Here is a 27,177-nt window from a genome sequence, read left to right as displayed (position 1 = left end):
CTTCCGGTCACGCGGGCAAGAATCCTCCAATGAGGGCCGAGGCCAGGTGCTCGCGAGGCTTCGTTCTCTATGGCAACCGTCCGCCGGTGACCAACCGCCACTCAGCCTCCCTCCCTCCTGCCCGGGTCGCCATGGTGAGTAGCGCAGCGCAGCGCAGCGCAGGGCAGCGCAGCGCCGCGAGGCCTGCAGGACACTGGCCCGGGGCGGGGGCTGCGGCTGCGGCTGCTTCTCTACCCCGTAGCTCCGCGCGGGGGTCGGGCTCCCGCTCCCCCAGCTCCGCCCGCCCCCTGCTCGGGACGGAGCTGCGACCGCTCGTGTTCGCTCCTGGCGTCCGCCCCCAGTGCGCCCCAGGGCGTGGGGTGAGGCCCGGCCCCGGCCCCGCTGCGGGGGTGAACTCGTCTAGCATGAGGGTGGGCAGGGAGCTCGGAGGGGCTCGTCTGCCCCCTCCAAGCAGGACCAGTCCCCGCTAGATCCTCCCCGCCGCGGCTTTGTCTCGCCGGGTCTTCAAAGCCTCCAGGGATGGAGACGCCACCGCCTCTCTGGGTAACCTGTGCCAGTGCTTCACCACTCTCGTGAGAAAATTCCTCCTAATATGCAGCCTAAACCTCCCTTGCTGCAACTCGAGACTGTTGCCGCTTGTTCTGTCATCTGCCACCACTGAGGACAGTCCAGCTCCATTGTCTTTCAAGCCTCCCTTCAGGTAGTTGACAGCTGCAATTTAATCCCCTCTCAGTCTTCTCTGTTCCAGACTAAATAAACCCCGTTCCCTCAGCCTCTCAGAAGAGAGGAGCTCAGCTCAGGTTGCCACTTCTGCTTGAATCTATTGCAAGAGGTTTCATTATCTGATGTACTGACACTAATGAGTCATTACATCAGGAAGGCAAATACATGGTACTATTACATTTTAAAAACCCACTGGACCAGTGACGTGCACCCCCTGAGAGCGCCGGCTGGGAAGTGGGGGCACCAGGTGAAGCGCCGCTGGCACCTCCGGTCAGTGAGATTGGCCGTGGGGGGACCTCACTCCCCTGGTCACTGACTGGTCATTGCAGGGACATGTGCCCCCCCAGCTCAGGTGGCACCAGTCATCCATGCACTGAACTACTGTATAAATCAGATTCAACATTTAATATTTTAATGAATGTCCCATCCTCTGTTTCCTAGTTGACTCTCACCAGTCTCCTGAAGATTTCTATCTAATTCCTGGAGACTCCAGGGCAATCCTGGAGGGTTCCCAGCCCCAGCCATGAGCAACTGGTGCCTCCTGAGTCTGGGGGGGGGCACCCGCAGAAGCCAGTGGCAGTGACAGAGCTGGCGAGCACCCACAGAAGCTGCCTGCACCAGGGGGCAGCCCTGACAGCCCCTACCAGTTGCCTACGGCCCCAGCCCCCTGACATTTTTTTATTGCCCTCCACTGGACTTCCCAGTTTGTGTACAAATTAGTTGGGAGTTGTATTTTACAGTTGTTTTTCTTTTTTGTCCCCCTCTGCCCAGTGTTAAATTCCCTGGGCCACCTCTTCCACTTTCAGACATTTTCCCTGTGCCATTTGAGCCAAAACATTACACCTTGGCAGGAAGCCAGTGAAGAGAAGTAAATGTGCAGAGGCCGCTTTGCATTGTAGTGGCAGCTTAAAGTTATCAAACAGTGTAGGTGCAGGTGGGAAGCCAGCTTGGGCTCTGGAAGGTGCTGTTACTTGTTACCATGAGCTCTGCCTATGGGAGGGTCCACACATGAAAGCAGGAGAACTAGAGCCAAGCGCTCTCTAGGGGTCTTAAAGTTACCACTTTGGGTGATGTCTACCTTTGGCCTGTGTTGCCTATCTTGTGTTACAGTACTGTGGAGATAAAACAGGCAGTTGTCAGTCCTCCAGCATCCCAGGATGTACCGTCCCTCTGCCTCCGCCTCCTACTCTGTGTGGACAGTCTTTCCACCCTCCTGAACTCTGCTGCCCAGGGGGTGATACTAGCACCAAGCCATCGCTCTCTTGGCCCCAAGGGGTGCAACCCTCCTGCCCCTAGGGAGTACAACCATGTGCAAACAGCCAGCAGTGCAAGTAGCCAGCTGTTACCTACCCTTGTCAGCCCTGTAGTGGCAAGTCAGTTGTAGAGGTCAGAGATGGCATTAAGCTTTAACGTGTGACTGCTCAACGATCATTCCAGTATTATCACCACGTAATATTCCACAGCGCTTTGTGTAGCCTGCGGGTAATGTGTAACAACACCCTCACATTTTTTTTGGATCTAATTGTTCTGAAGTCTTCTGCAGCAGTTAGCTAGAGTTAGTGTGTTCCAGTCACTAACTAGCCTGAAAGATTACAAAGAACAATTTTTCCAACTATTTAGTTGGTCTAATAAAAGATATATTGCATCTACCCAAAGAACCTTGTCTGCCTGTGTTCCAGCTGCTGCACTTGAGGTAGTTGGGGGAAAAAACACGTATTCTACAGAGTGATTGGATTAGCAGGGCAGAGTGATTAGATTAACATCTGATGAGTTTCATAGATGTCAGGGTCAGAAGGGACCTCAATAGATCATCGAGTCCGACCCCCTGCATAGGCAGGAAAGAGTGCTGGGTCTAGATGACCCTAGCTAGATGGTTATCTAACCTCCTCTTGAAGACCCCCAGGGTAGGGGAGAGCACCACCTCCCTTGGGAGCCCGTTCCAGACCTTGGCCACTCGAACTGTGAAGAAGTTCCTCCTAATGTCCAATCTAAATCTGCTCTCTGCTAGCTTGTGGCCATTATTTCTTGTAACCCCCGGGGGCGCCTTGGTGAATAAATACTCACCAATTCCCTTCTGTGCCCCCGTGATGAACTTATAGGCAGCCACGAGGTTGCCTCTCAACCTTCTCTTGCGGAGGCTGAAAAGGTCCAGTTTCTCTAGTCTCTCCTCGTAGGGCTTGGTCTGCAGGCCCTTAACCATACGAGTGGCCCTTCTCTGGACCAAGTGGCCCTTCTCTAGACCAGAGTTGTTGTCCTTCTAGCTGGTACATGGCTATTGCATTACTAACTCAAACAGCAGCAATTCTTGAGCTTCAGGTATCTTTTCCCCTCCCTTCACCTTCACCCAGTCAAGTGATGATAAGGACATCATGGGCCATATTAAGTCTTCAAGCACACCTGGTTGCATGGTAGGGTGCTGAATGGTGTTCCACTGCATTTTTACTGTTGCTGTTTCCTGTGCTATAAAAACCCTATCACTATAGTGGAGACATGACCTAAGGGGCGAGCCAATTTATTTGTGCGTGTGGAGAGAAGTAAAGCGGGGGGTGGGGAGAGAAATCACTGCATTTTTATTAGCTATGATTTGAAGACAAGCCTTAAACTCTTACTTATAAACTTGTGGGAAAATATTTATTGAAAATAATTTTAATTTGACAGTGCGTAAAACCCAGTGTAGGAACCTGCTGGAGAGCAAGTCTCTATATTCCATTATGTTTATCTCAGTATATATTAACCTATATTTTGTTGTCTTGCCTGCAGGCAGAGCTAGGACTAAATGAGCACCACCAGAATGAAGTGATCAACTACATGCGCTTTGCTCGTTCAAAGCGTGGTCTGCGACTCAAGACTGTAGATTCTTGCTTTCAGGACCTTAAGGACAGCAGGTACAATGAGGAGGCTCTACAGTATTAAATTAGAAATCCCAGAGAAGCAACCTTGTCACTTGCTGATCATTAAAATAAGTTAATATCAGCTGCAGAATTTAGAATGTTATTTTTAATAGTTACATGGATATTTTATTAAGGGCATTTATATGTGTAGATTTTAAGTCCCAAATCCATTCTTGGATAAAAAGCACTGGCTTTATATACTGGTATCACAGATAGAAAAGATTCAGAAGAGAAGGAAATATTTATATGTGGTATAGTTCTCTGAGCCATATAGATAGATACATCTATATCTATATTAGAGATCTCTCTCTCTAATATAGAGAGATAGATCTATCTATGGCAGTTTATTTGCATGAGGTATCTCTTTGTATCCTTGCCAAGGGAAAGCAGCAAAAGGAAATAGTTTCCATCTAAAGAGCAGCTTTTGCAAAATAACTTTTAGGTTTTAATAGTCTAAGAGAAACTGACTTGTTAAACTAAGTGGTTAAAATTGTCAGGAACTGTATTACCAAGTTATTCATTACAGCTAAGTCAAAATGTAATTTTAAACCCCTTAAGTAATACTTGTATTTGATCAAAGTAGCATTTTCAGAGAGAAGACTCAAGTAAAATTGCTCATGATACTTTTGTCTACTGACAGAGGTGTAGCAGGGCAGCACCGGCTGCCCCAGTGCTAATAGTAACTACAGTTATTTTTGTGCCCCTAGGGGCTCTGGTTCTTCCCCTCCTTCCCTTCCTCTCACTGCAGCTAAACTATTGTCTACTAAAAATTTGACCCATTTTTATGTTTACGTATAAGTGTTGTCCAGTGAGGACTTTTAGATTTTTTGCTAAGTTTTATTGCATATAAGTTTTATTTCTTCTTGCTTAGGCTGGTGGAAGAGACCTTCACAATAGATGAGGTGACAGAAATTCTGGATGGGCTGCAGACTGTGGTACACAGTGAAGTGGAATCGGAACTCATTAACACTGCGTACACCAATGTGTTACTTCTGCGCCAACTGTTTTCACAGGCTGAGAAATGGTATCTTAAGCTACAGACTGACATCTCTGAGTTGGAAAATAGGTAATGTAGTTTGAACTATCCAGAGATGGAACAATTTTATCGATACCAGAAGAACTTTGAAATGCTGTGCTACCCTATCCAAATACCCTAACTAGTCGTTTTGAAGGTTAAGAAAAATATTTCATATTTAGTAGTCATATCAAAGATAGAGGTGCACCAATACATTGATCCAGTATCGGATTGGCACCGATATAAAGAAACCTATCTGTATTGGAAATCAGCCTGATATGGCTGATAAATGGCCCATGCATGCATGCAGCTGGTAAGTGATGTGGCGGCAGGGGACGACGGATCAAGGTCCTGGCGGTGAGGGAGGAGTGGAGCTGGGACGGGCTGGGGTAAGTGCTGCCCAGGCAGGGCAGGTGCAGGATAGAGCTACAGCTCATCCAGTGGGGCATGGAGTGGGGGGAGGCTCCCATTGCTTTGCACCGCTTCTGTGGGAGCCGCTGGTCTGGCTGCTCCCACCACTCATCTGGGGAGGCATGGATGGGGGCATATGCCCCCAGATCTGTGCGGAGCTGGTGCTCTTCCTGGTGGGGCGGGGCTGGACTCAGGGCAGGCAGCATCGGTGCTGGGATGGGGGGGATGCGGCCACCTCAACATTCACCACAGCTGCCGCCCCCAGTCCCAGTGCCGCTGCCACTGCCCACCCCAAGTCCAGCCCTGCCCCGCCCCACCAGGATGAGCTTGGTGCAGCCCCAGCCCCGCACAGATCCTGGGGCACACGCTCCCCCAACCCCATGCCCTCCTGGATGAGTGGTGGGAGCTGCTGGACAAGTCAGAGAGCTCCAGACCAGCGGCTCCCGCACGCAGAATTGGGAGTGTTTCCTCCACCCCCGCCCCTGGACAAGCCACAGCTCCATCCTGCGCCTGCCCCGCCCCAGCTGGGCAGCGCTTGCCTCTGCCCCAGCTCCACTCCTCCTCCCACCCCCATGCCCCTTCCCTCCCCTTCCACTTACCAGCTGCATGCAACTCTCCAAGCTGCCAGGCTGGTATTGGATCACTGTCAGCCAACATGCCTCCTTAAAAATCAGTTTTCGGTATCAGCCCCAAAAACGTCTGTTGGTACACCCCTAATCAAAGCTGAATGTAGCCTTTTATATTATCTGAAAGGTGATACAATATGTGGTGCTTTTAACTTTTTTGTGAAATGGCTTGTTTCTGTAAAAAAAATAAAAAAAAAAAATTAGTAGCCTAATTTATCTAGAATTTGTAATAAGCATGTAAAGCCCAAGTGCTTTAGATTTGGTTCAGACAACTCATTTGATGTAAACAGATCAGTTTGAAAATCTTAAATCTTGTTTTTAATACTTGTATTACTCCTGCACATGGTACTCTTCTCTTGTCTTTTTTGTACTGATGTGGAGGCTGAGTCTGTGTGCCTAATGAAAGTTTTACTTTGTAACATAGAAAATAACAACAGCCTTGTAATTTTTTTTAAAGTATTTATCTAATGAACATTGTTTCCATTATTATTTTTTCCTCCAAGAGAATTGTTGGAACAAGTTGCTGAATTTGAAAAGTCAGAATTTAAGTCTTCAAACAAGAAGGTAGAGTTTGATTCTAAAACTAATCAAATATTATGTGAAATTACAGATATGTTTACTTTGGACTATGTACATAAGAGGAATGTAATTTATGATAAAAGTAGCCTTTAAAGATTTTTTTAAAATCCCTATAGTTAAAATAATCCATAATTTTGTCACTTGCTGACCTTGCTTTTCAAAAGTGTTTTTCATTAATTCCAGTGGAATCTGGTACCTTTTGGCTTTGGGGTGGATTCATGTGTTTTTTTTAATCTGTGATCATAATATGAGTAATTGGAATGTAAAAAAATGCTAATTTTAATTGCCAGACAGTCTTACCTGATTTGATCAGCATCTTAATAGATCTCATTTGCCTCATGCTATGGTTCATTCAGTTTCTAAAAGTCGTTAGTATTAAATTAAAAGAGAGTGAATAAAAGTTCTTTTTAGTGAGGGCAGTAGCATCAGAAACCTCTTATTCTTAGAAAGGAGACTGCTTGAAAAACTTCATTTTCAGCAAGTGCTTTAAAATAGACAATAAATTATACAAGATCAGTTATTTTTAACTTAAAGCCTCAAATCTGAATAAATTTAATTCAGAGTAGATTGTTATTCCTTTGTTTTCCACAAGAAAGCAAAATTGAATTATTCCCAGAATAATTCTAAATAGTGAAAGACTCTAGAAAGAGAAAAATAACGCTGTTATTTTTATTGTTATTCCAGCCCAGTGCAGAACTCATTAAACCTAAACTTGCTCCATTAAATGAAGGTGGGTCAGAGCTGCTAAACAAGGTAGGAGTTCCACCTTCTGACATATTTGTGATGAATGCATATTTTGTTTTATTCTGCTGAATTTAGAATCTACTGAGTAATCGACGTTTCTGTAATCTATCAGATGCCATTTAGAAATTATAGTAATGTACTACAGAATTTAAAAGAAAACTGCAACAACCTAAGTAACACATAGTCAGTCACCCTTTGGTGGAGGGGCCAAATCTTAGACGAGGTTCCACCATTTAAAAAAAAGTCTTTGTGTGGCAAACTTCTTTTACAGGTATAGATCGCTTATACTGCTAAAAGTTATGTCTGTACCTAGTCCCAGTGCACTACATATATGAAATTTTCTTTTGCACATACATTTTAGTAAAATCCATTATGGTTTCACTATCTCCATTTTAATGAATTTATTTTTGGGAGCCTGACATATTGTTGATATTGCAGTAAAATGGACTCCCTTCTGGAAAGTAGATTAAAAGAGGTATGACGCCTCATTGAAATGAGTGGAAGATTAGAAATTTCTCAGGTTGCTAAAAGTAACGTTCCAGAAGGTGGTTGTGGGTTTGTGTTTTTGTTTTATTTTTTTTGCAGGGGGAAAGGAGGGGACAGCAACAGGGGCAGAAGGTTAAACTTTTTGTACATGAATCACAGTTTAAAAGGAAAGTGTTAGAATTTGCCTTTCCTTGATTTTGCAGATCTCTGATTTTCCATTTGCTGTAGGTTTTCAAGATTGCTGTTAACAAGTTCAATTTTTTAATGTTGATGTACTCAAGAACTGTTCATACTGGTATTAAATGTTTTAGCTTATTTAGTAGTTTAAAGAAATCATGCTTGCCTTATAACAACTTTTCAATATGCAGGAAATCAAAAGATTTTCAAGGATGAAGTGCATTTTTCTCTCTCTTAGCCTATATCACCAAGATGACAAATCAAGATCCTTATTTATAAGATAATTTCTTTTATGACATGCATTTTCTCATTAATACATTTTACTTTTGTTTGTAACTGGACACAATTAGAATATGAGCAACTATGTATGGGACTCACTGCAGTTTTGCTTAAATGGTTTTCTAAACCTAGTTCATAGTTTAAGCTGCAATGGTACATTTACTGTTGCTGCTGACTTTTGTTTTGTGACGCACTATTATATTTTGTAACACAAAACAAGAAGCAGTAAATAACTGAGCTAGAACAGACCTGTGAGAGCGGCAGCGACAGTGTTACAAGGCAGTCCTTTTCTGTAGTATGAATGTTTTCTGGAATGCCCCCCCCCCCCCCTGCTGCCCTGGCAATGTGCCCCCTGCTCGTGCCATTCCTTTCAGGGATGCAGCCCCGCAAGCAGGAGACGTGTCACCAGGGCAGCGGTGCGGGGAGCTTGGAGCAGCGAGAAGATCACTGCATCGCCCCAATGCTGCCTGCTGTGCTGGGTTGTGCCCACAGGGCTGCAGAGGCTGCAGGGAGTGAAATAGGGCTGAGCTGGCAGCAGCTACCAGCTTCTCAGCGCGGGCTGCTCCCTGTCACCCTGCTTCCCTGCCCCACAGCCTCTGCGGCCCTGCGGGCACAACCCAATGTGGCAGACAGCAGTGGGGCGGCATGGGGGTCTCCTCGCCACTCTGAGCTCCAACCCCAACCCCCCCATTGCCCTGGTGATGCACCTCCTGCTTGCAGGGGCTGTGCCCCTCAGAACAACTGATGAGCAGGAGGTGCGTGCCATGGCGGGGGTGGGGGGCGTGCAGCAGTGAGGAGATGCTCATGCCACCTCAATGTCCCCAGTCGTGCCGGGTTGTGCCCGCAGGGCTGCAGAGGTCCTGGAGTAGGAAAGTAGGGCAGGAGTCCACATCAGGAGCCTGCACCTGCCCTGGGTACAGATCTGGGGGGTGGGGGTGCAGGTCCCCCTGTCCCCTGGGATTGTGCACAACAGTGGGGAGCTGGCCCTCCCCCGGACAAGCCACCTGAGGCCCATCCTGCTCTTCGTTGGGGCCCTGCAGCCATGCATTGCAGCCCCAGGCCCCAAGGCCCACCCAGCTGGGGAGCAGTCCCAGCTCTGCCCAGCTCCCTCCCTACAGGGGCCTCAATCCTCCTCTCACCCCACCACCCCCACTTACCTGTGGGAGTGCGCGCAGCAGCGGAGAGTTGCCCTGCCCGAGGCCGCAGCGTGGGGACAGGGCAACATGGGGGAGTGGGGGCAGACCTGGGTATATGATGTCTTTTGTCTGGGGAAAAATTTCCCTGGAACCTAACCCCACCTATTTACATTAATTTTTATTGGGAAATTGGATTCACTTAACATTGTTTTGCTTAAAGTCTCATTTTTCAAGAAACTAACTACCATGTTAAACGAGGAGTAGCTGTAATGTCTTGGCTTGCCATTACATGCAGTATTTAATAAAATGGTGTTGATAAGAAAAAATAGGATTTAAATAAAGTCAAACTGCTTGTGATGTTTTGCAATTATTCTTACATGTCTGAATAGCAGACCTCCCATAGTGAATATAGTGTTAAAAGTGAACTCTTTAGCTCCCTATCCTGGAAACGCTTATGTACCTGTGTCACTTTTTAGAGAATGTATGTTAATAACCAGAATGTTTAATATTAACATTTAAGAAATATATGTAAGCAAAACTAGTCTCGTGTTTACAAAGTAAAGCATGTGCAGAGTGAACCGTAAATATTTAAGCTATGTTATTCTCTAACTTGAGTCTTCACCTACAACTTAAAAAAAATTTCTGAGAGTTACTGAAGGCTTGCCTAGCTAAGAGAGAATTTTATGGAGAGTTTTCCTGACTTTCAAGAGAGTTTACCATCTGTACCAGATTTTTGAACAGAGATGGAGAATAAATTGCCAAATGCCTATTAATTTGAGGTTGGATTAAATTGCAGTTAATAGTTGCCATCATTTTAGGTTTGATGCGACTTAAATTCTTTGCCAGATTAAGCAAAATGCTCTAGAGTCTGCAGGCTTAAATCCATATGGAGAGAGACCAATGTCCCCTGGTGATTGTCATCTTTTTAACCATTTTACAAGTTACCTAGCTTTCTAAACCTTAGAATATATTTTCTTCCCCCCAAAAAAGTGGAAGTGACTACAAATGAGTTAAATTCAGTCGTGCAGGAGTGAGCATTGTCAATCTAATGCTTGTTTATTTATCCAAGGAAATTGCAAGACTTCAAGAAGAAAATGAAAAATTGAAGACCAGACTCAAAACTATAGAAATACAGGTAAACTCATTATGAGCTTGGCTGAAATTCACAAAGGAATATGTACCAAAAAGTACTCCCAGGCACCTAAATTTTCACCCAAAAATGCTTGGGTCCACTATCAAGTACGTCCAAAGGTGCCACCATCCTGGCTGAACCAAGCATTTAAGTATCCATAACCTGCCTACGGCTGATCGGGTTTCACAAATCGGATGTCCCATTCCCTTGTCCCTAGAGGGACCCAATTGAACTTCGCCACCTAGATTGGGTTTGTGAATTCCACTGTTGCTGCCAGGTACCTAACTTGTGGGCATGGGAACACTCAGAATCTTCAAACCCAAATTCTTTTGTGAATCTTGCCCTTAAATGCTTAATGTATGTGTACACATATACATATACCCCAAAATGTTTAAAGATTATGACCTCTCTTATTTTCAGTAAAAAGCTTATTGGACTTTGTTTCTAATTTATTTCAGGCTACAAGTGCATTGGAAGAAAAATCAAAACTGGAAAAGTCACTGAAAGATTTACAGACTATTCAAGATGAAAAGGTAAAATAAGTGCTCAGAAAGCCAGCACATTTAGATTAGACCTGACAGATATAGTTAGTGCTTTTTGGCACATACAGATTCAATCCAGTATTACCATTGTCCTAATAATTTGTCATGGAAACACACGCAGCATACTTTTGGGTCAGGTCAGCAGAAGCTTTTATTCAAAAGAAACTACAGCTGTAGGGGGGATTCCAAAGTGACATGGATTTCCCAAGCACTTGGAAGGGGTCCCCCCCCAAGAGCAAAATCAGGAGGCTTATATACTTTTTAACAGTTGCTTACAACTCACGTGATCATATAGTGAAATTAGCATGAAAAGCGGCTATAATATTACTTCATTATTTCTTTGCTGTAATCAGGATGGGAACTAATGGGGGAGGCGAGGTTAGTTCACAAACCTCCTTCTTGCACCTGGAAATCAGATTTGTACATACTTTATTGCTATCTTCAAGGCCGCGGTGAGCGAAGCAGTTGCAGAGGAGTTACAAAGAACAAACACTTTCTCTTATCTGTTCTACTTATACAGAGCCAGCAATTCTCCACAAAGCGGTTATGTCATCTTATAACTAAAATAATCAAAGTTTAAGGCATATATTTTTTCTGATTCCACAGTCCCCCCCTTTGAGACTATTTAGGCTCACTTTAGCCTTAAACTTCCATTCTCATGAGCCCCTCTATTTCATCATGCAGCCTTTCATGTTTTCTTTCAATCTGCTCACACTTTTGTAACACCATTATTCTAGACTCTGCTGTGGGTTTTCTTGCCTTGCTAAAGCTTCTCCTGCTGGCTTTCACGCAGCAGAGGATCAGTTGCACTAAGACATAAAATATTATCAGAACTATCAAGACAAACAATATTTCATACAGGATTTTCTTGCCAAGGGCCCCGAAATCTGGGAGCCAGGAGGTTAGCCAAGACCACATTTCTTCTAGACCCCAGTCAGTATTTTCTGAGGCCACTTGATGTAACACCCTTAACTGATTTCGGATTTTGCGAATGTCAGTTTCAATTCGCATGTCCTGATTGACATAGACACAACAGGTGGAGTTTACTAAGGCACATACTCCTCCCTGGGATACCAATAGGTAATCTAGGGCTATGCGGTGTTGTATATTTACTTGTGAGATCTGGGAGATCTCTTCTTGCAGAGCCTGAATTGCATCCGCAGTGGCATTTCCCATAGCTTCCATTGTGGCTGAAATGTTAATTATGGCTAGTTCCAATTCTCTTATTCCAAGCCACGGTATGAAGGTTCTCACAAATTGATGGAGCCCTGTGTTTCTGGTAGCTAAGGGATTAACCGCCCTTTTCATGTGATGGTTGAAATATTTTACTTGTTCCAGATATATTGCACTATGCATTTCGAAACCAGGGATAACACATCCAAGAGTGCATGCCCCCACCCAGTTCCAGGGCAAGATTTTATGAGCCCTGTTTCCACAGAGCCAGTAAAGGCCTGGGGCAGAAAGGGTACTCAAATCTCAACAGGTGTTGTGCCATATCCGGCACTTTCGATTGATATGCGTCGTATAGGATGGACCACGTTCAGCTGCTATCCTGCTGGACCGAGATATATTACAAGAAGTAAAACTGGAGTCAATGTAAAATTCCGATCTGTTTGCAATGAGAGCAACATGAGGTTCCTTAGAAAAGTTGTAGACCATGAATCCTGTACAATTGAGAGAGGGTACGTTACCCAACAGGATTCCACTGGTGCTACTAGGGCTATAATCTAGAGTAGTTAGGCAATGAGGGTAGTGTCCTATAGGTGTGGCTTTTATTATAAGCTCCGGTGTTGTTGGATCTGTAACAGAAAGGCACCTCTACTCTTGGGGAGATTATCCAGTTAGCAGGGGCAGCCCTCCATTCTTTAGGAGCGGACCGATGGGCAGCTAACGAGTAGTGTTTAACGAAGCTGCCATTTATTGTTCCCCATTGCTGGAGGGATATTGGTACTCCGATCATTGGGATTCCTTGGTGTAGGTGTGCTGGTCTGTGAGAGCATATCCAGCAGTCACTTTTATTTCCAGCTTGAGCCACCGTACAGGAGATCTGCAAATACAAATTTTTCTCCCACCCCCCTTGGGTGATACTGAGATACCCAAGTGTGATATATAAGGATATCAGTGCCATTTTTAGAGACAGGAGGGACAAAGGATCTTAACAACAAACATAACCAGCACCAGTAAGAAAAAGAACACTACCAGCCAAACCCAGGATGGCAGCCGAAGTCTTTCTTCGTCCTCTGGGCTCAAGTTACCTAAAGGACTGATAATGTCGGCTCTTGGTCTTGATCGAGGTGGTGATCTTCCGAATGGGAGCATTCACTTCCTTCGAGGCCGAAGATGATATCTTTGTTCTTCAACTGATGAATCCAGCTGGGCTGAGGTGTTGGGTTCAGGGGAGAGGTTACTAGCACTTGCATCCTGATGCTCCTTACTTGCCTGAGTGAGGTCCTGAGGGTCTTTGTCCTTGGCCTCAGGGAAAGATCTCAACCTTGGTTGGAATACAGCTGCTTCGGGGTCCAATGGAGGTGATACCTTCTTGCAGTGCGAGGCGTGAGTCCACGTTTGGTGACCTTGGCAACGAACAGCAGAATTAGTGGTCAGAAGTACCTGGAAAGTTCCTTTCCATCTGGGTTGAAGTGCGTTTTTCTGTTGATAGACCTTTACGTAGATCCAATCCCCTGGTTCGAGGTTGTGACAGGGAACATCCGGTGGTTGAAGTAAGGCTTCTTGGACCTGTGAATGAACAGACCTGGCATACTTCATTAATGCCTTGCAATAATTTAGTACAGTTTCATCAGTTAATTGTAGGTCTGTTTGGTGTGGGGCAACAGGTGGTGTAGCTGGCATCCTCATGGGTCATGCCATGAGTATTTCATAAGGGGTTAGGCCATGTTTTCTGTTAACAGTGTTTCTAATGTGCATAAGAGCAATGGGCAGCACATCAGGCCATTTGAGGCCTGTTTCAGCACAAATCTTCGAAATGCGCATTTTTAAATCAGAGTTTTTACGTTCTACAGCACCACTTGATTGTGGATGATAACTACAGTGTAGGTGTTGCTGTATGTTGAGTGCTTGGCAGATGTTTTTTACTATCTGTCCTGTGAAATGGGTGCCGCGGTCACTATCTATTGTGAGGGGCAATCCAAATCTAGGGATGAATTCTTTGAGCAATTTCTTTGCTACAGTGATGGAATCAGCATGTACGCATGGGTAGGCTTCCACCCATCCAGAGAACACATCAATAATAACAAGAATGTACTCATAAGAACAGCACTTAGGTAGCTGCACAAAATCAATTTGCAGATTTACAAACGGTCCCCATAGAGGGGGATGGGCTGCGGGTGTCGTTTTTACCCGTTGCCCAATGTTGTGAGCTAAGCAGATGGGACAGGAGCTACAGTACTGTTGTGCCATGGAAGGAAAATTTGGGGCAAACCAATTTCTTTGTACTGTAGCAATCATCCCCACTTTGCTTGTATGGGCCACAGAGTAGGTTAAACGAGCAAGATGTGGCAAAAAAGCTCTCTAGGCGCCACCAGGCGGCCGTCCGGGGAGTGCCAGAGAGAGCCGGGGTGCAGTGAACATCCTGCACGCAGCCAGTCATTTATTTCCTTTTTTGGGGCCTGATTTTGAAGAAGGGCCAGACTTGAAAGGCTAGCCAAAGGAGACTGGTTTGCTGAAAAACAAACAAAAACAGAGTTAGGAGCCTGTGGGCCAGAAAGGGCCGCATTTCTGGCAGAACGGTCTGCCAGATCATTTCCTCGTGTGACATCATCAAACGGTTTCTCATGAGCTTTACATTTAACAATAGCAATAGCAAGAGGCAATTGAACAGCTTCTAAGAGCGCTTTTACATAACAACCATGACTGATTTGGGTCCCTGATGAAGTGAGGAACCCTCTTTGTTTCCAGGTTTGTCCAAAATCATGAACAACACCAAAAGCATACTTAGAGTCAGTATAAAAGGTTGTGGTTTGATTTTTTGCAAGAATGCAAGCACGTGTTAAAGCAGTGAGTTCAGCAACTTGAGCAGAACGAGCTTGGGGTAAAGAATAGGCTTCCAAAACAGCATACTGAGTGCATACTGCATATCCCGCAACTAATTTGCCTGCATCATTTCTAAGACAGGAACCATCAACAAACAAAACAAGGTCAGAGTTCGGGATAGGAATGTCCTTGAGGTCAGTTCGAGGGGTTAACAATTGAGTTGTGATAGACAGGCAATCATGAGGCTCACCATCAGAGGCAATAGGCAGAAGTGACGCAGGATTCAGAATTGAACAGCGATTTAAGGTTACATTTGCAGCTGACAGTAGAAGTTTCTCATATTTAGTAAGACGGGAATTGGAAATGTGCTGAGTTTTGCCCTTGAGCAGAAGGGCCATCACAGCATGGGGAACTGCAACGGTTAAAGAGTGTCCCAAAACTAGAGAATCTGCCTTTTCAACCAACAAGGCAGCAGCTGCAACTGAACGGAGGCAAGGAGGAAGTCCCGCAGCTACGGGATCAAGGGCAGAGCTGTAATATGCAATTGGGCGATGCTTTTCACCATGCAGCTGAGTTGAGTACTCCTAAAGCGATTCCTTCCCGTTCATGACAAAACAAGGTAAAGGGTTTCTTATAATTAGGAAGTCCAAGAGCGGGAGCAAGAGTGAGGGCTTGCTTAAGGGCCACAAATGCTTGTTCGGCTTCAGGAGTCCAAGGGAGGGGTTCCGGGGTGGTATCATGAGTGAATGCTTGCAAGGGTTTTGCAAAAAGCAGCATAACCCAGGATCCACTGTCTACAATAACCCATTGCACCTAAGAATCCCCTCATCTGTTTTCTAGTCATAGGTTTGGGAATGTTGAGGATAGCTTCAACTCTACTAGGGGAAAGATGTCGTTCTCCTGCTGAGATATCATGCCCTAAATAATGTACCTTAGACTTGCAGAGCTGCAATTTAGATTTTGAGGCCTTGTGGCCTTTCTGAGCTAAAGCTGTGAGGAGTGTCAAAGTATCTTGCTTACAGGCCTCCAAAGTAGGTGAGGCTAATAATAGATCATCAACGTACTGAACAAGGGTGGACCCCCCTTTGAACATGATAGGATCCAAATCCTTTTTTAGGATCTGGGAAAACAGGGTTGGGGACTCCGTATATCCCTGAGGGAGTCTTGTCCAGGTATATTGAAATCCCTGATAAGTAAATGCAAACAGATACTGGCTATCCTTATGAATGGGGATAGAGAAAAAAGCAGAACAAAGATCCACTACTGTGAAATATGTAGCATCTGAAGGGATACAGGTAAGAATAGTGGCAGGGTTAGGGACCACGGGGAAAGCGGGTAAAACAGCGGCATTTACAGCTCAAAGATCTTGCACAAAGCGATACGTATCTTTACCTGGTTTTTTGACAGGTAGGATAGGTGTGTTGCAAGGGGAGCGTATTGGGACAATAATCCCTTGCTCAAGGAGTGAGGAAACGACAGGCTTGATCCCTTCCTCAGCTTCCTTTGAGATGGGGTACTGTGGGACACGAGGAAGTGGCCTGGCAGGGTTCAGGATGATACGCACTGGTTCAGCACTCAGCATGTGCCCCACTTCATTCGCATGGGTGGACCACAGCTGTGGAGGTACTCGTGCCAACAGTTCCTCTTGCAAGTAGGAAGTGTCAGGATCAGAGTACTCCTGGGTTAGCAAAGCCACAAGCTCGGTTTCCCTCTGTTCCGGGACCTCAAGGTAAACACCATCTGGGCTACAATAAATCACGCATCCCAGTTTACACAGCAAATCCTTACCAAGAAGGTTGACAGGTGCACAGGGGCTAAGAAGAAAGGCATGGTTTTCAGATAAAGGGCCAATAGAGATGGAGACAGGTTCAGAGACGGGATGTGGGATAGGTTGTCCGCCTATACCGACAGCATTTACAGTTTCAGGAGAATAAGGTAGAAAAGGAAACTCAGCAGCCTTTAGCGTGGAGTGGGACGCTCCGGTGTCGACAAGACAGGAGACAGGTTTACCAGAAATAAGGCATTCAGCAAACGGACCAGATTGGTCAGTAGCAAGCAAAGGAGCAATGATGTCACTGTCCCTCAGGCTGTCCTATTCAACACTGGGAAAATTGACAGGAAGTGGAGGTGGGGGCTGGGGTCTGGGTCCTTGGCCGGGGCGGTTGGGGCATTCTGATTTCCAATGTCCTTCTTGCTTGCAATAATGACATTGGTTCCCATAGCCTGGGTTTTGTGGGCTCAAGGATCTATCTCTTCCCCTGAATCTACCCGGGCCTCCCCTTCCCCGTCCTCGTCCCCTTCCTCTACCTGGACCCTGCAACTGAGAAATCTGTAAGGCCATTAACTTAAACTCGGCATTGTCTTTAGACCGTTCCAATTTGTTATGAAAATGGTTAGCCGCAGCAAGGACTTCGGTCAAATCTTTAGTTTCCCAGCCAATAATTTCTGTTTGAATTTTCTCAGCAATTTTAAGGTTAAGTCCCTGGACGAATGCTGCCACTATTGCTTGTTTAGCATTTCCGACTGGGTTATCCATTCCTGAGTATCGTTCAAATGCCTGTTCGAGGCGTTCTAAATAGTCACTGGGGTGTTCATTTTTGTTTTGTTTACAGGTATTTATTTTGGTCCAGTCTGCCTTTTTTGGGCAAATTGTGAGAACTGCCGAACCAAAGCATTTCTCTTGTCAATAAAGTCTTGGCCAATCCCTGGGTTTTGATCTGGCCAAGTACAGGCAGCGTACAGACGTAGCATAGTTTCCTTGGGCAAAATCGATCGCATGAGCTGATTAATGTCAGCCCATGTTGGATTATAACAATTTATAACAGTCTGCAATTCTTCCTGAAATTTTTCTGGGTCTTCCCTGATTTTGGGGAATTTTTTAGTTAAATTGTAGAGATCACCTGGAGTCCAGGGTGCATGCACAGTTACTATATTTTGTTCATCGGTGCCAATGCCTGGCATTTGTCTTAGGGGGTAAACTTGTGCAGTTTGGGATCTCAGATTGATGGGAGATCTTTCCATGCCTATTCCCATTCTTCTAAATACACCTGCGGTGGGTTGTGACCCAGGAGTAAATTGCCACACTGGTGATGATTGAGTGGCAGATATGGTGGATGAGTCCGGACTATTAAGCTCCGTGGATGGATTTACTGAAGGAGCTTCAGCTAATGGGTTACTAGCCTGGGCTGCAGCCTGATGTTGAACCGGTTGTTGCTGATGTGGGAGTCCCAGGAGAGCAGGGTTCAAACAAAGGTCAAGGATATCCTCTGCTGGCTTCGGTGGTGGGGGCGCCCCAGGCAATGCTGGACACATCGGAGCGGTGGCCAGCGTGTAATTTGGGGGAGCAGCCAATTTCTCCCGAACAGCTTTTAACTGCTGTTTTAATTTTTCTTGAGAGTCTTTTAGGCTCCTAGTTTGAGATTCTGTCCGCCTTTTGGACATTTCATCATACCAATAAAAGAACGTGTCCCACTGGTTTTGTGGTGTTTTGGATCCACGGGACTCTAAAGCCCCTCTCAAGTGCACTATTTTATCCTGATCAAATGTTCCTTCCTGTGGAAAATGCTTCACAGGATCATCCCTAGTATCCCAGTTCCACTTATCCAGGTACTTGCAAGTCTCGGGAGAATAGTGTGTGTACATAAAGTACGCCGGAGTCCCCTTAGGGGGGACAGGAACTTGTTTAGACTGACTTGTTCCCATTTTCAGTCACAAAGGGAGACGTAGGAGAGGCTTATTTAGGATGTCCGGGCCGCTCAGTGCCTTGCCCCGCAGTTTTTCACTGCCTAGACAAAAGGCTTCTGACCCGACACCGGCTCATAAAATGGAAATGGGGAGGGAAACACAAGAGGGATCCTTTCACTCCTGCTCTCGGCAGAAGCTGCTGGGACAAGGGGTTTGGAAAAGACAAAATCACTCAGACGCCCTGTCCGCTGGGTCACAAGGTTCCAGTTGGGCCCCCTTGCTTTCAAAACTGCCCTGTCAGGCAGAATTGGGGCGGCTGAACCCAACCGTAGTCTCAGTCCTGGTCAGTGGCTCATATTTCTAAATACACACACATGCACATTTATTCAGTCAGCCAGACCTCCTCCCCCACACCGCCTTAGTTAATTAACTACAAGCCCGATGTGCTGTTGGATGAAGGTGCCTCAAACAGTTTCTCCCTAAATAAAACGTACGTTACCAGACACAAAATGGGATCCTTTACCAGACAGAAAATTTTAGCCGGCAGTAAGGTTCAGACTGACCTGTTATAATAAGGTTCAGATCCAGTTACCACGGCCAAGTTGGGAGCCTACAGGCAGTCCTCCTCCGAAACCCCAATAGAGATTTTGAATTAGGTCTCTTACCTCTCAAGTTTGGCGCCTCGGGGTTCGGGGGGGGGCAGTCTGCGGTCCTCCTTCCTCAGCCTGTGTTCTGGATCCGAGTCACGGCACCAGGAATTGTCGTGGAAACGCAGCATACTTTTGGGTCAGGTCAGCAGAAGCTTTTATTCAAAAGAAACTACAGCTGTAGGGGGGATTCCAAAGTGACATGGATTTCCCAAGCACTTGGAAGGGGTCCCCCCCCGAAGAGCAAAATCAGGAGGCTTATATACTTTTTAACAGTTGCTTACAACTCACGTGATCATATAGTGAAATTAGCATGAAAAGCGGCTATAATATTACTTCATTATTTCTTTGCTGTAATCAGGATGGGAACTAATGGGGGAGGCGAGGTTAGTTCACAAACCACCTTCTTGCACCTGGAAATCAGATTTGTACATACTTTATTGCTATCTTCAAGGCCGCGGTGAGCAAAGCAGTTGCAGAGGAGTTACAAAGATCAAACACTTTCTCTTATCTGTTCTACTTATACAGAGCCAGCAATTCTCCACAAAGCGGTTATGTCATCTTATAACTAAAATAATCAAAGTTTAAGGCATATATTTTTTTCTGATTCCACAAATTACAGTTCTGATCCTACATAAAAGATTATTAAAAGTATAATTCTAGAATGTTTATGTTCTCTAAAGCAAAAAAGGAAAGTTTTGTCAGCAAACTTAATTTTAATTTAACTAGCATTTGTTTCAATTTGTTTGCATGTTTTTTCCCTTTTGCTTTCCCTTTTGTCACCGAATTTCCTTGCTAATAGTAAAATACCCCTTTTCCCTCCAGTAGAGTATGGTATGCTGTTTTACTTTCCAAAAAGGGCTATGCTTCTGGCTCCCATCAGACTCAGACTTCTTAAAACTTAAATCCAAATATACACATATGCCCAGAACCTATACCACTATAGGCAAAGCTCCTATTTACATTGACTTCAGTAAATATGAATCCAGTCCATGGTCATTAAATTGAAAATAATCTTAAAATGAAGTAAATGCTGTCAAAAATTGTTCTGTGTTAATTTGTGACTACTTGAATTGAGGTCCTCAAACATCTGTAAAATTTGATGATAAAATATGATTAATTGTTGTAGGAAAAACACAGAAAGTTAAAAACCTCAGTTGATGGTTGATTTGGTTGAATAAAATCTGTTTAGTTTCCCATGACATCATTTTTAAATCTGTACATTTGTTCTCTTAATGGTAAATTGTAAAGCATATTTCAAAAGAGCTTTAACAAATCATTGGAAATATGTTTAGTCTCTTTTTGTGTATTTTTAAGAAAAAATGTTGATCCTGATATTTCAAATGTATATATGCCCTTCCAATTTTCATATTTTAATTCAAATTTCTTTCTGTTTTGCTTTCTAAATGGTTTATGGTATGTACTTTATTTCCCTTGTGCACTATCATGCTTTGGAATAATTTTTAGAATATTTTATTTAATACAATGATAATATTTAAATGGAGTTTGATTTACACATCATAGCCAATATTTTCTTTATCTGGCTTGTTAAATCTTATACAACCACAAATGAAATTGCACTTATAGGATCAGGGCCAAGTCTTGCATCTTTAGCTTGGTTTTCTGGGATGCTTAATACTTGAAACTTCTTTACGTTATTACCTATTGTCTAGCATTTTAACTTCCTGTTCATAGAATGCATGTCTAACTGAATCCATATATTTGTTTTTTGTGGATAAATATTTACACCAGTTGAAATACTTTTCAGTCAGTCTACTAGATTCATGGTTATTTTAAATGGTTGTCTTTAAGGATTTTGATTTCCTTGTCAAAATAATAACAACCATATTGGAATTATTTCTGTTCTGAAACTTACAAAATGCATGTTTCACTAATGGGAATAAACAGAAGGAGTATACTACACATTTTTTTTTTTAATGATTACATGGCTGGAGTCTGTTTTATGATATAGTTGGTATCACTGTACGATTTAGCACAGTGAACTTAATTATTTTACTAATACTCAGCCATGCCCTAATGGTCCAGTTTAACGTAGTTCGGGATACATGCGTGCTCTTAACTGCCTTCATCATCCCAGCCTAGGATAGATGATGACCATGTCTCTAATCAATACTGTATTTATCTGAGTCCAAGATTACTTTGAATTTAAGACTACCCCCAATAATTAGATTATGTGCATGGATACATGGCACAAATACTGACTGTGGAACATCTGGCTAGGCTGATATATAGCAGAGAAGCACCTGGGGGTTCCAGTGGATCATAAGATGAATATGAGTCAACAGTAAGATCTTGTTGCAAAAAAAGCCAATACCATCCTTGGTTGTATCAACAGGAGTGTCATTTGTGAATCAAGGGAAGTCATTCAGCAGTGGTGAGACCTCACCTGGAGTGCTGTGCCCATTTTTGGGCCCCCCAAAAATGTGGACCATTGGGAAACAGCCCAACGTAGGGCAGCAGAAACGATTAGGGGCCTGGGGGGCGAGACGTATGTGGAAAGGCTAAAAAAACTAGGGCTGTTTAGCTTAGAGAAGAGGAGACTGATGGGGGACTTGACAACAGTCTTCAAATATTTGGAGGGTGAGTGATTACAGAGATGATGGAAATGGGCTTTTCTCTGTGGCTGTAGGGGTTAGGAGTAATAGCAATGGTCTCAAGCTGCAGCAGGAAATTTAGGTTGGAGACTAAGAACTTTTCTGACTATGAGGGTGGTCAGGCATTGGAACAGGCTACATAGAGACGTTTGTGGGATCTCTATCCTTTGACATTTTCAAAAGTAGGTTAGGTATGTGCTTAGCTGGAATGGCTTGGTATGGGATGATCACGCCTTGAGCAGGGGCTGGACTAAATGACCTGACCTTATGAGGTCCCTCCTACCCCCACTTCCTATGATCCTAAAATTATATAAATAAGACAATTATCTAATAAGAGAATTATTGGTTGTCTTATTTGCTTCCCCTTTCCCTCCTACTGCTGTGACAGGGAAAGCAGTGGTAGGGAACAAGGGGCCCCCTTTGCCCTCCCTGTGTGCCCCACCTGCCTTTGCCCCATTCCATGGCTGTGACTGACTCCTGTTACCTCTGCCCCCCATAGTAAAATGAAGCAGCCTCTGAAAACTTGACATTTGTGCTAGGTGGAAAAGGTGCTTTTCCATTCACCTTTTAAATAGTATCTATTGACTTTTTTTCTTTTAAAAAGTCTAAATACAGTTTTTGTTTTGTTTACTACAGTGGATTCCTCTTATTGTAAATGATTTGATTCTGTTGACCAGCTGATTCCATTAAAAGGAGACCCATTTTTTTAAAAACACAGATGCTCACTCCTCTCCCACAGCCCCCTAACCCTGCTTGTGCGTTTCACTTCCTTTCCTCCCGCCCCCCAGCCCTGCTGGAGGGGGTCCCCAGCTGCCAGGGCTACGGCGCCAGGGACCCATGTCCGCAGCCCCCTTCCCCTGGCAGAAGGTGGTGGCTTCAGCAGCGGAACAGAGCCTGGCTCCCCACCTGCTGCTGGCCACTGCGGGCTTGGGCACGGGGGTTGGGGCCAGCTCCCCAGCACAGCGCACACTCCTGGAGGAGCAGGGGGGACCCGGGCCTCCCACATCTGTGCGCAGGGTGGGGGTAGGCGCAGGCAGTGAGGGCAGCGGTGTGGTGTAGCACCCCTCAAAGCTACTGTGCACGCAGCAGGCACGTCACCAGGGAGCCTGGCCCCTGCTCCCTAGACAAACCGCCCATGACCCCATCCCACTCCTGGCGGGGGCCCCAACCGTGCCCAACTTCCTCCCTCCCTCCCTCCCTACTGTGGCTCAATTTCTTTCCCCCGCCCCCCACCCCTGGATCCTCCTCCCCTCCCCATACCTGTGGGAGCTGCTCTCCAGGCTGCTGTGGGGCCATGTGCATGTCTAGTACATGTACATGGCGCCCCCAGCCTGACTGCCCTCCTCCTGCTCTCTCCTAGCCCCCTGCAAGCTGAAACTCTGCCAGCTTGCAGAGGGCTCCTCATAAACCTGCAAAATTCCCGTGCTTCTCCAGTAAAATGATTCCAAAAACTGAAAATTATGATTCTAATGTGAGTGATTTTTACACATAATATATGAATGGTTTTGGTTTCCCCATATTGATTCAAATAAGCAGCTGATTCTATTAACCAATAATTCTATAAAGCGAAATCCACTGTAGTTTGGATTCTGAGTTTTCTTAATATTTGTTTAAAGCAACTTTTAAAGAAATTGTTTTGAATGTATTCAGCACATTTTAAATGCAGGACTCGATTATTTGGGGGGAAAATCATGAATAACTATGTTACTGATTCTTCTTTTGAAGGCTAATATAACCCAGGATATCAGTGAACTGGAAAATACTGTGGCTACTTTGAAATGCCAGTTTGAGAAGACACTGAATGACAGTACTGCAAACCAAAAGTCCTTGGAGGAGAACTTAATGACAACAAAGCATGACCTACTCAAGGTTCAGGACCAGTTATCTATAGCTGAAAAGGTTAGCTTCTTATTATAGTGTACATGTTAGCTTGTTGGTCATTTGCATTTAGACTAAATATGCGCCTTATACATCATAGTAAACATAGGGAGGAGCTGCCTCCTCCCTCTTCCCCGCAACCCCTGATTGAGCAGCTCGTGGCTCCATCCCCTGCCCCAGCCCCACTCCCTCCCTCACTGTGGGGGCCTCAATTTGCCCTCTTCATGGCCCTTCCCTCCCCCATGCCCCTTCCTCCCAACAGACTTACCAGCTGGACACTACTCCAAGCTGCTGGGCTGCACATCAGCAACCAGATAGGTATTGGCCCATATGGCTGGTCAATAGTTGGCCGTTAGTATTGGCTCAAAAAATCCATGTCGGTGCACCTCTAGCATTTGTAGCTGTTGATATGCCAAGAAGTCCAAATCGGTATCTGACAAATTTTAGTTTTTAACTCTAATAAAGGTGTCCATCTGACTGGTATACGTATACACAGCTATATTGTAGTGGGCACTGCAAGCAGATACCCCTGGTTTCTTCATGTAAGAGCTTTGTTGGTATTAAAAAAAAAAAAAAAAGACATATATAAACAAAATGTTAGAAAGCAAGTCTAGTTGTATATCAAACAACATGACTGAGAGCTAGAAAAGTGTTTCAGAATACTAATATAAACACTTGAATATTGATTTGATATGAACTGGAATTTAGATGGCAACTGCAGCAAGAGTTTTGACCTGGAGAAAAATCATACTGAACACTGGTCTGAAGTGGGAGAAAAGAATTTTAGGCTTAAAAAAATTCAGTCTCCACAGTAGTCCTGTCCCTGTGGAGGGCTGCAGCTTGACCAGGGGGGGTGCTGTAGGGGACGAAGTCTCCAAGCAGCCACTGCTAGAGTGCCCTCCCCCACCCCCAAATCCTTGTTAGTTTAAAATACATAAATGATGCACTGGTTTTCTGCTGTGCAGGAGCTGGAGAAGAAATTTCAGCAAACGGCTGCTTACCGCAACATGAAAGAGATGCTCACCAAAAAGAATGAGCAGATGAAGGAGCTACGAAAAAGACTTTCAAAGTAAGTGGTGGTGTTTCATATCTCCTCACAAGATGCTTGTTCTGCCTCCTTATTGTTTCCATGAATGTAAAACAGATTCTCTAAATCTAGTTTATAAATTCAGATTTGTTTCTTCAGCTAAGAGGGCTGTTCTTCAAGCTCTTGGCGATGGCAGCTTTTACCAGTGTTCTCTTCAAAACATCAGGGCTGCTTTTTAATTACACTTGTCAGAAGAATCTATGCCAGCAGCCCTTGGTGGTTACCTTCAAAGTGCAGTCAGACAGCAGAGACAATAATGATAGAAAAGAAAATATTATAAGGATACATATCACTTTCAAAAGATTATGGCCAAGATTCGGAGCATTTTCCCCCCACCCCAAGATCCACGTATGAAGACACAGAACGAGTGGTAGCTTCTCCTGGCAAGCTTGTGGTACCCACAAATCTGTGCAGGGGAAAAAGGACAGATACAACAGAGAGAGGGTGGCCCTGCATTAAGTGGGGGAGGAAGAGGCATATTGGTTCATGTCAAGTAGAAGGAATCCCATGGCTCGAGGGAATGCCTGGCAGTGTTACTTCATTAGAGAGAAGACTTCCAGGAAGTGGTGGTGGAGACTAACTTGTTGCTGATTCTGGCTGCCTGAGCGTAGGGTCTTTCTGAGGCTGATTGTGGATCTTGAGGTTTGTGAGTGGGCCCGTGGCTTATTCCCTCATTCTGTTATTTGAGTGGCTTGTAAACTGGCTGGATGAGTTTAAAAAGAGAAATCTGTAAAATGAAGAAAAGGATTTGTGTGTGCCCTCCTAATTTGTGCAGCGTAAATTGCTGTGCAACTGCCACCAATAGAAATTGGAATCAGTGACTGGTATGAGAGTCATTGAGGAGATTACAGAAACAAATATACTCTAGCTTTCATTTCTTTCTTTTAGGTATGAAGCAGAAGATTAAGATTTGAAGCTCTTTTTATCTGTCAAGAAGCTGCCACACAAAGGAAATGTAGACTATTGTGTTACTTTCTAAGAATTTGTTTTGAATGGTTTATTTTCTGCTTCTGCCATTAAAAATAGCATTTTATGACACTAAAAATCCTTCTTGAGTTACCTGAGAACAGTTTATAGTGCACCCTAGTTCCTGGATTCATGCCTTTTTTTTTAATAGTTGAGTTTCTCTGGTCCCTAGGAATAGCAAATGCTGAATTAAGACAGTTCTTTACAAAGAAAGAAGTTTTATTTTTGTTAAAAAAGCCAAAAAATAAAACAAAATACATGAGCATTTCTGTAGATTGCTGTGAGATGCAAATTCTAAGTATTGTTTCCCTGTAATATATGTGCCCAAGAGGTGGCATTTTCTGGAAGAATCAGCCCAGTAAAAATAAGAAACAAGGAAATATAATCTAACTTCACAGAATTAATCTTCACATTGGATGCCTGATTTCCTGAATATTTGCTGAAAAATGTGGGGAGTGTGTATTTAAGCCAAATGATGCCTCTAGTGGGGAAAAACTAATTTTTCCCTTGAATATGTTAGACATAAGCACTAGTGCTGACGTCTGCATTGTATCGCAGATCTAAATTGTTTAACAGCAATGCCACCAAACAGAAAATTATCCTTTGCTACATCAGAAATTGTTAATTACATTTTAGCTTCAATATTGAAATTCTGACTAATTTATAAATATTTCTGATGTTAATATGACGATAGGTTGGAGATATACCAACAGGTCTGGTGATAGAACAGCTTTTTATAGAAGAGCATAAAGCAGTGTATGGTAGATTTTTCCTTCAGTTCTTATTGCATCTTCAACTAGATGAGAGTACATCTGTCGTCTTTTACTTAATCTATCCTTCCAGCCTCTTGAGGATATATTTTATCTGTTTGTCTGTGTTCATATACATGTTGTATACTACTCTAAATAAAGCTATTTATGTTTTCAAACAGTTTAGGGAGTAGTTTCTTTTTAAGACCAGTTTATTTGCCCCTTTCTCATAACTTCATCATCCTCATGAAGGAGGTAAAGTTGTTTCTCTATGTACTGTAATATTCTTGTTTGTTTTGCAATGTAGAAGCAGGGGCAGATCTAGGATTTTTAAAAGCGGGAAATGCAAGATAATGTAGTGCACTATCACATATAACACAACAGTAGATGTTTTACTAATATTGCAGGGCCTGGGTCTATATTATTTGATTTAAGATCAAAGCAAGAACAACTAACTTTGTTAAAATGTACATTTATCATGACCATCAGAGTTATGGATACCACCTCTGAATCAGAACTTCTTAGACCTTAAATTCTGGAGGCTGCAAGTGAGAGAGGAATTGTAGAAAAAAACCCTGATTATACCCAGTTCACTCTCTCTCTCTTAGCATACACTCTCTGCTCCTGTGTGACAGGATACTGGGCAAGATAGACCTGTTGTCTGACCCAGTAAATGGCAAATCTTTTACTCTTATGTGATATTTGAATTTAGGAATGACTGTGTGGGATCCACTGCAGCTGACATAACTGAAAACAATGCTGAGTCTCTTCAGGAATAGATCACCACTGGAAGGCTCAGAGACCTTGGTGATTCCTGTAC

General features: G+C 44.2%; 1 protein-coding gene across 2 annotated transcripts; it reads left to right on the top strand.

The window, feature by feature from the left end:
• Positions 1 to 31: 31 nt before the first annotated feature.
• On the top strand, positions 32 to 26,538 carry LZTFL1 (leucine zipper transcription factor like 1). 2 transcript variants are annotated; one of them, XM_006261947.4, is made up of 10 exons: positions 32 to 134; positions 3,484 to 3,608; positions 4,486 to 4,680; positions 6,170 to 6,230; positions 6,930 to 6,998; positions 10,137 to 10,202; positions 10,658 to 10,732; positions 23,403 to 23,576; positions 24,521 to 24,624; positions 25,531 to 26,538. In XM_006261947.4, the coding sequence occupies exons 1-10, from the start codon at positions 132 to 134 to the stop codon at positions 25,547 to 25,549; spliced, it is 891 nt and encodes a 296-aa protein (XP_006262009.1). In that variant the 5' UTR covers positions 32 to 131; the 3' UTR covers positions 25,550 to 26,538. The 2 variants fall into 2 exon arrangements, with proteins under 2 accessions (XP_006262009.1, XP_019339072.1); XM_019483527.2 differs by lacking the exon at positions 32 to 134 and adding an exon at positions 490 to 700.
• Positions 26,539 to 27,177: the final 639 nt, after the last annotated feature.

The sequence above is a fragment of the Alligator mississippiensis genome, chromosome 5, assembly GCF_030867095.1.
Source record: "Alligator mississippiensis isolate rAllMis1 chromosome 5, rAllMis1, whole genome shotgun sequence".
Classification (NCBI taxonomy): Eukaryota; Metazoa; Chordata; order Crocodylia; family Alligatoridae; genus Alligator; species Alligator mississippiensis.
The sequence above is the reverse complement of the archived record's forward strand: the minus strand, read 5'-3'. Positions and strand labels throughout refer to the sequence as shown.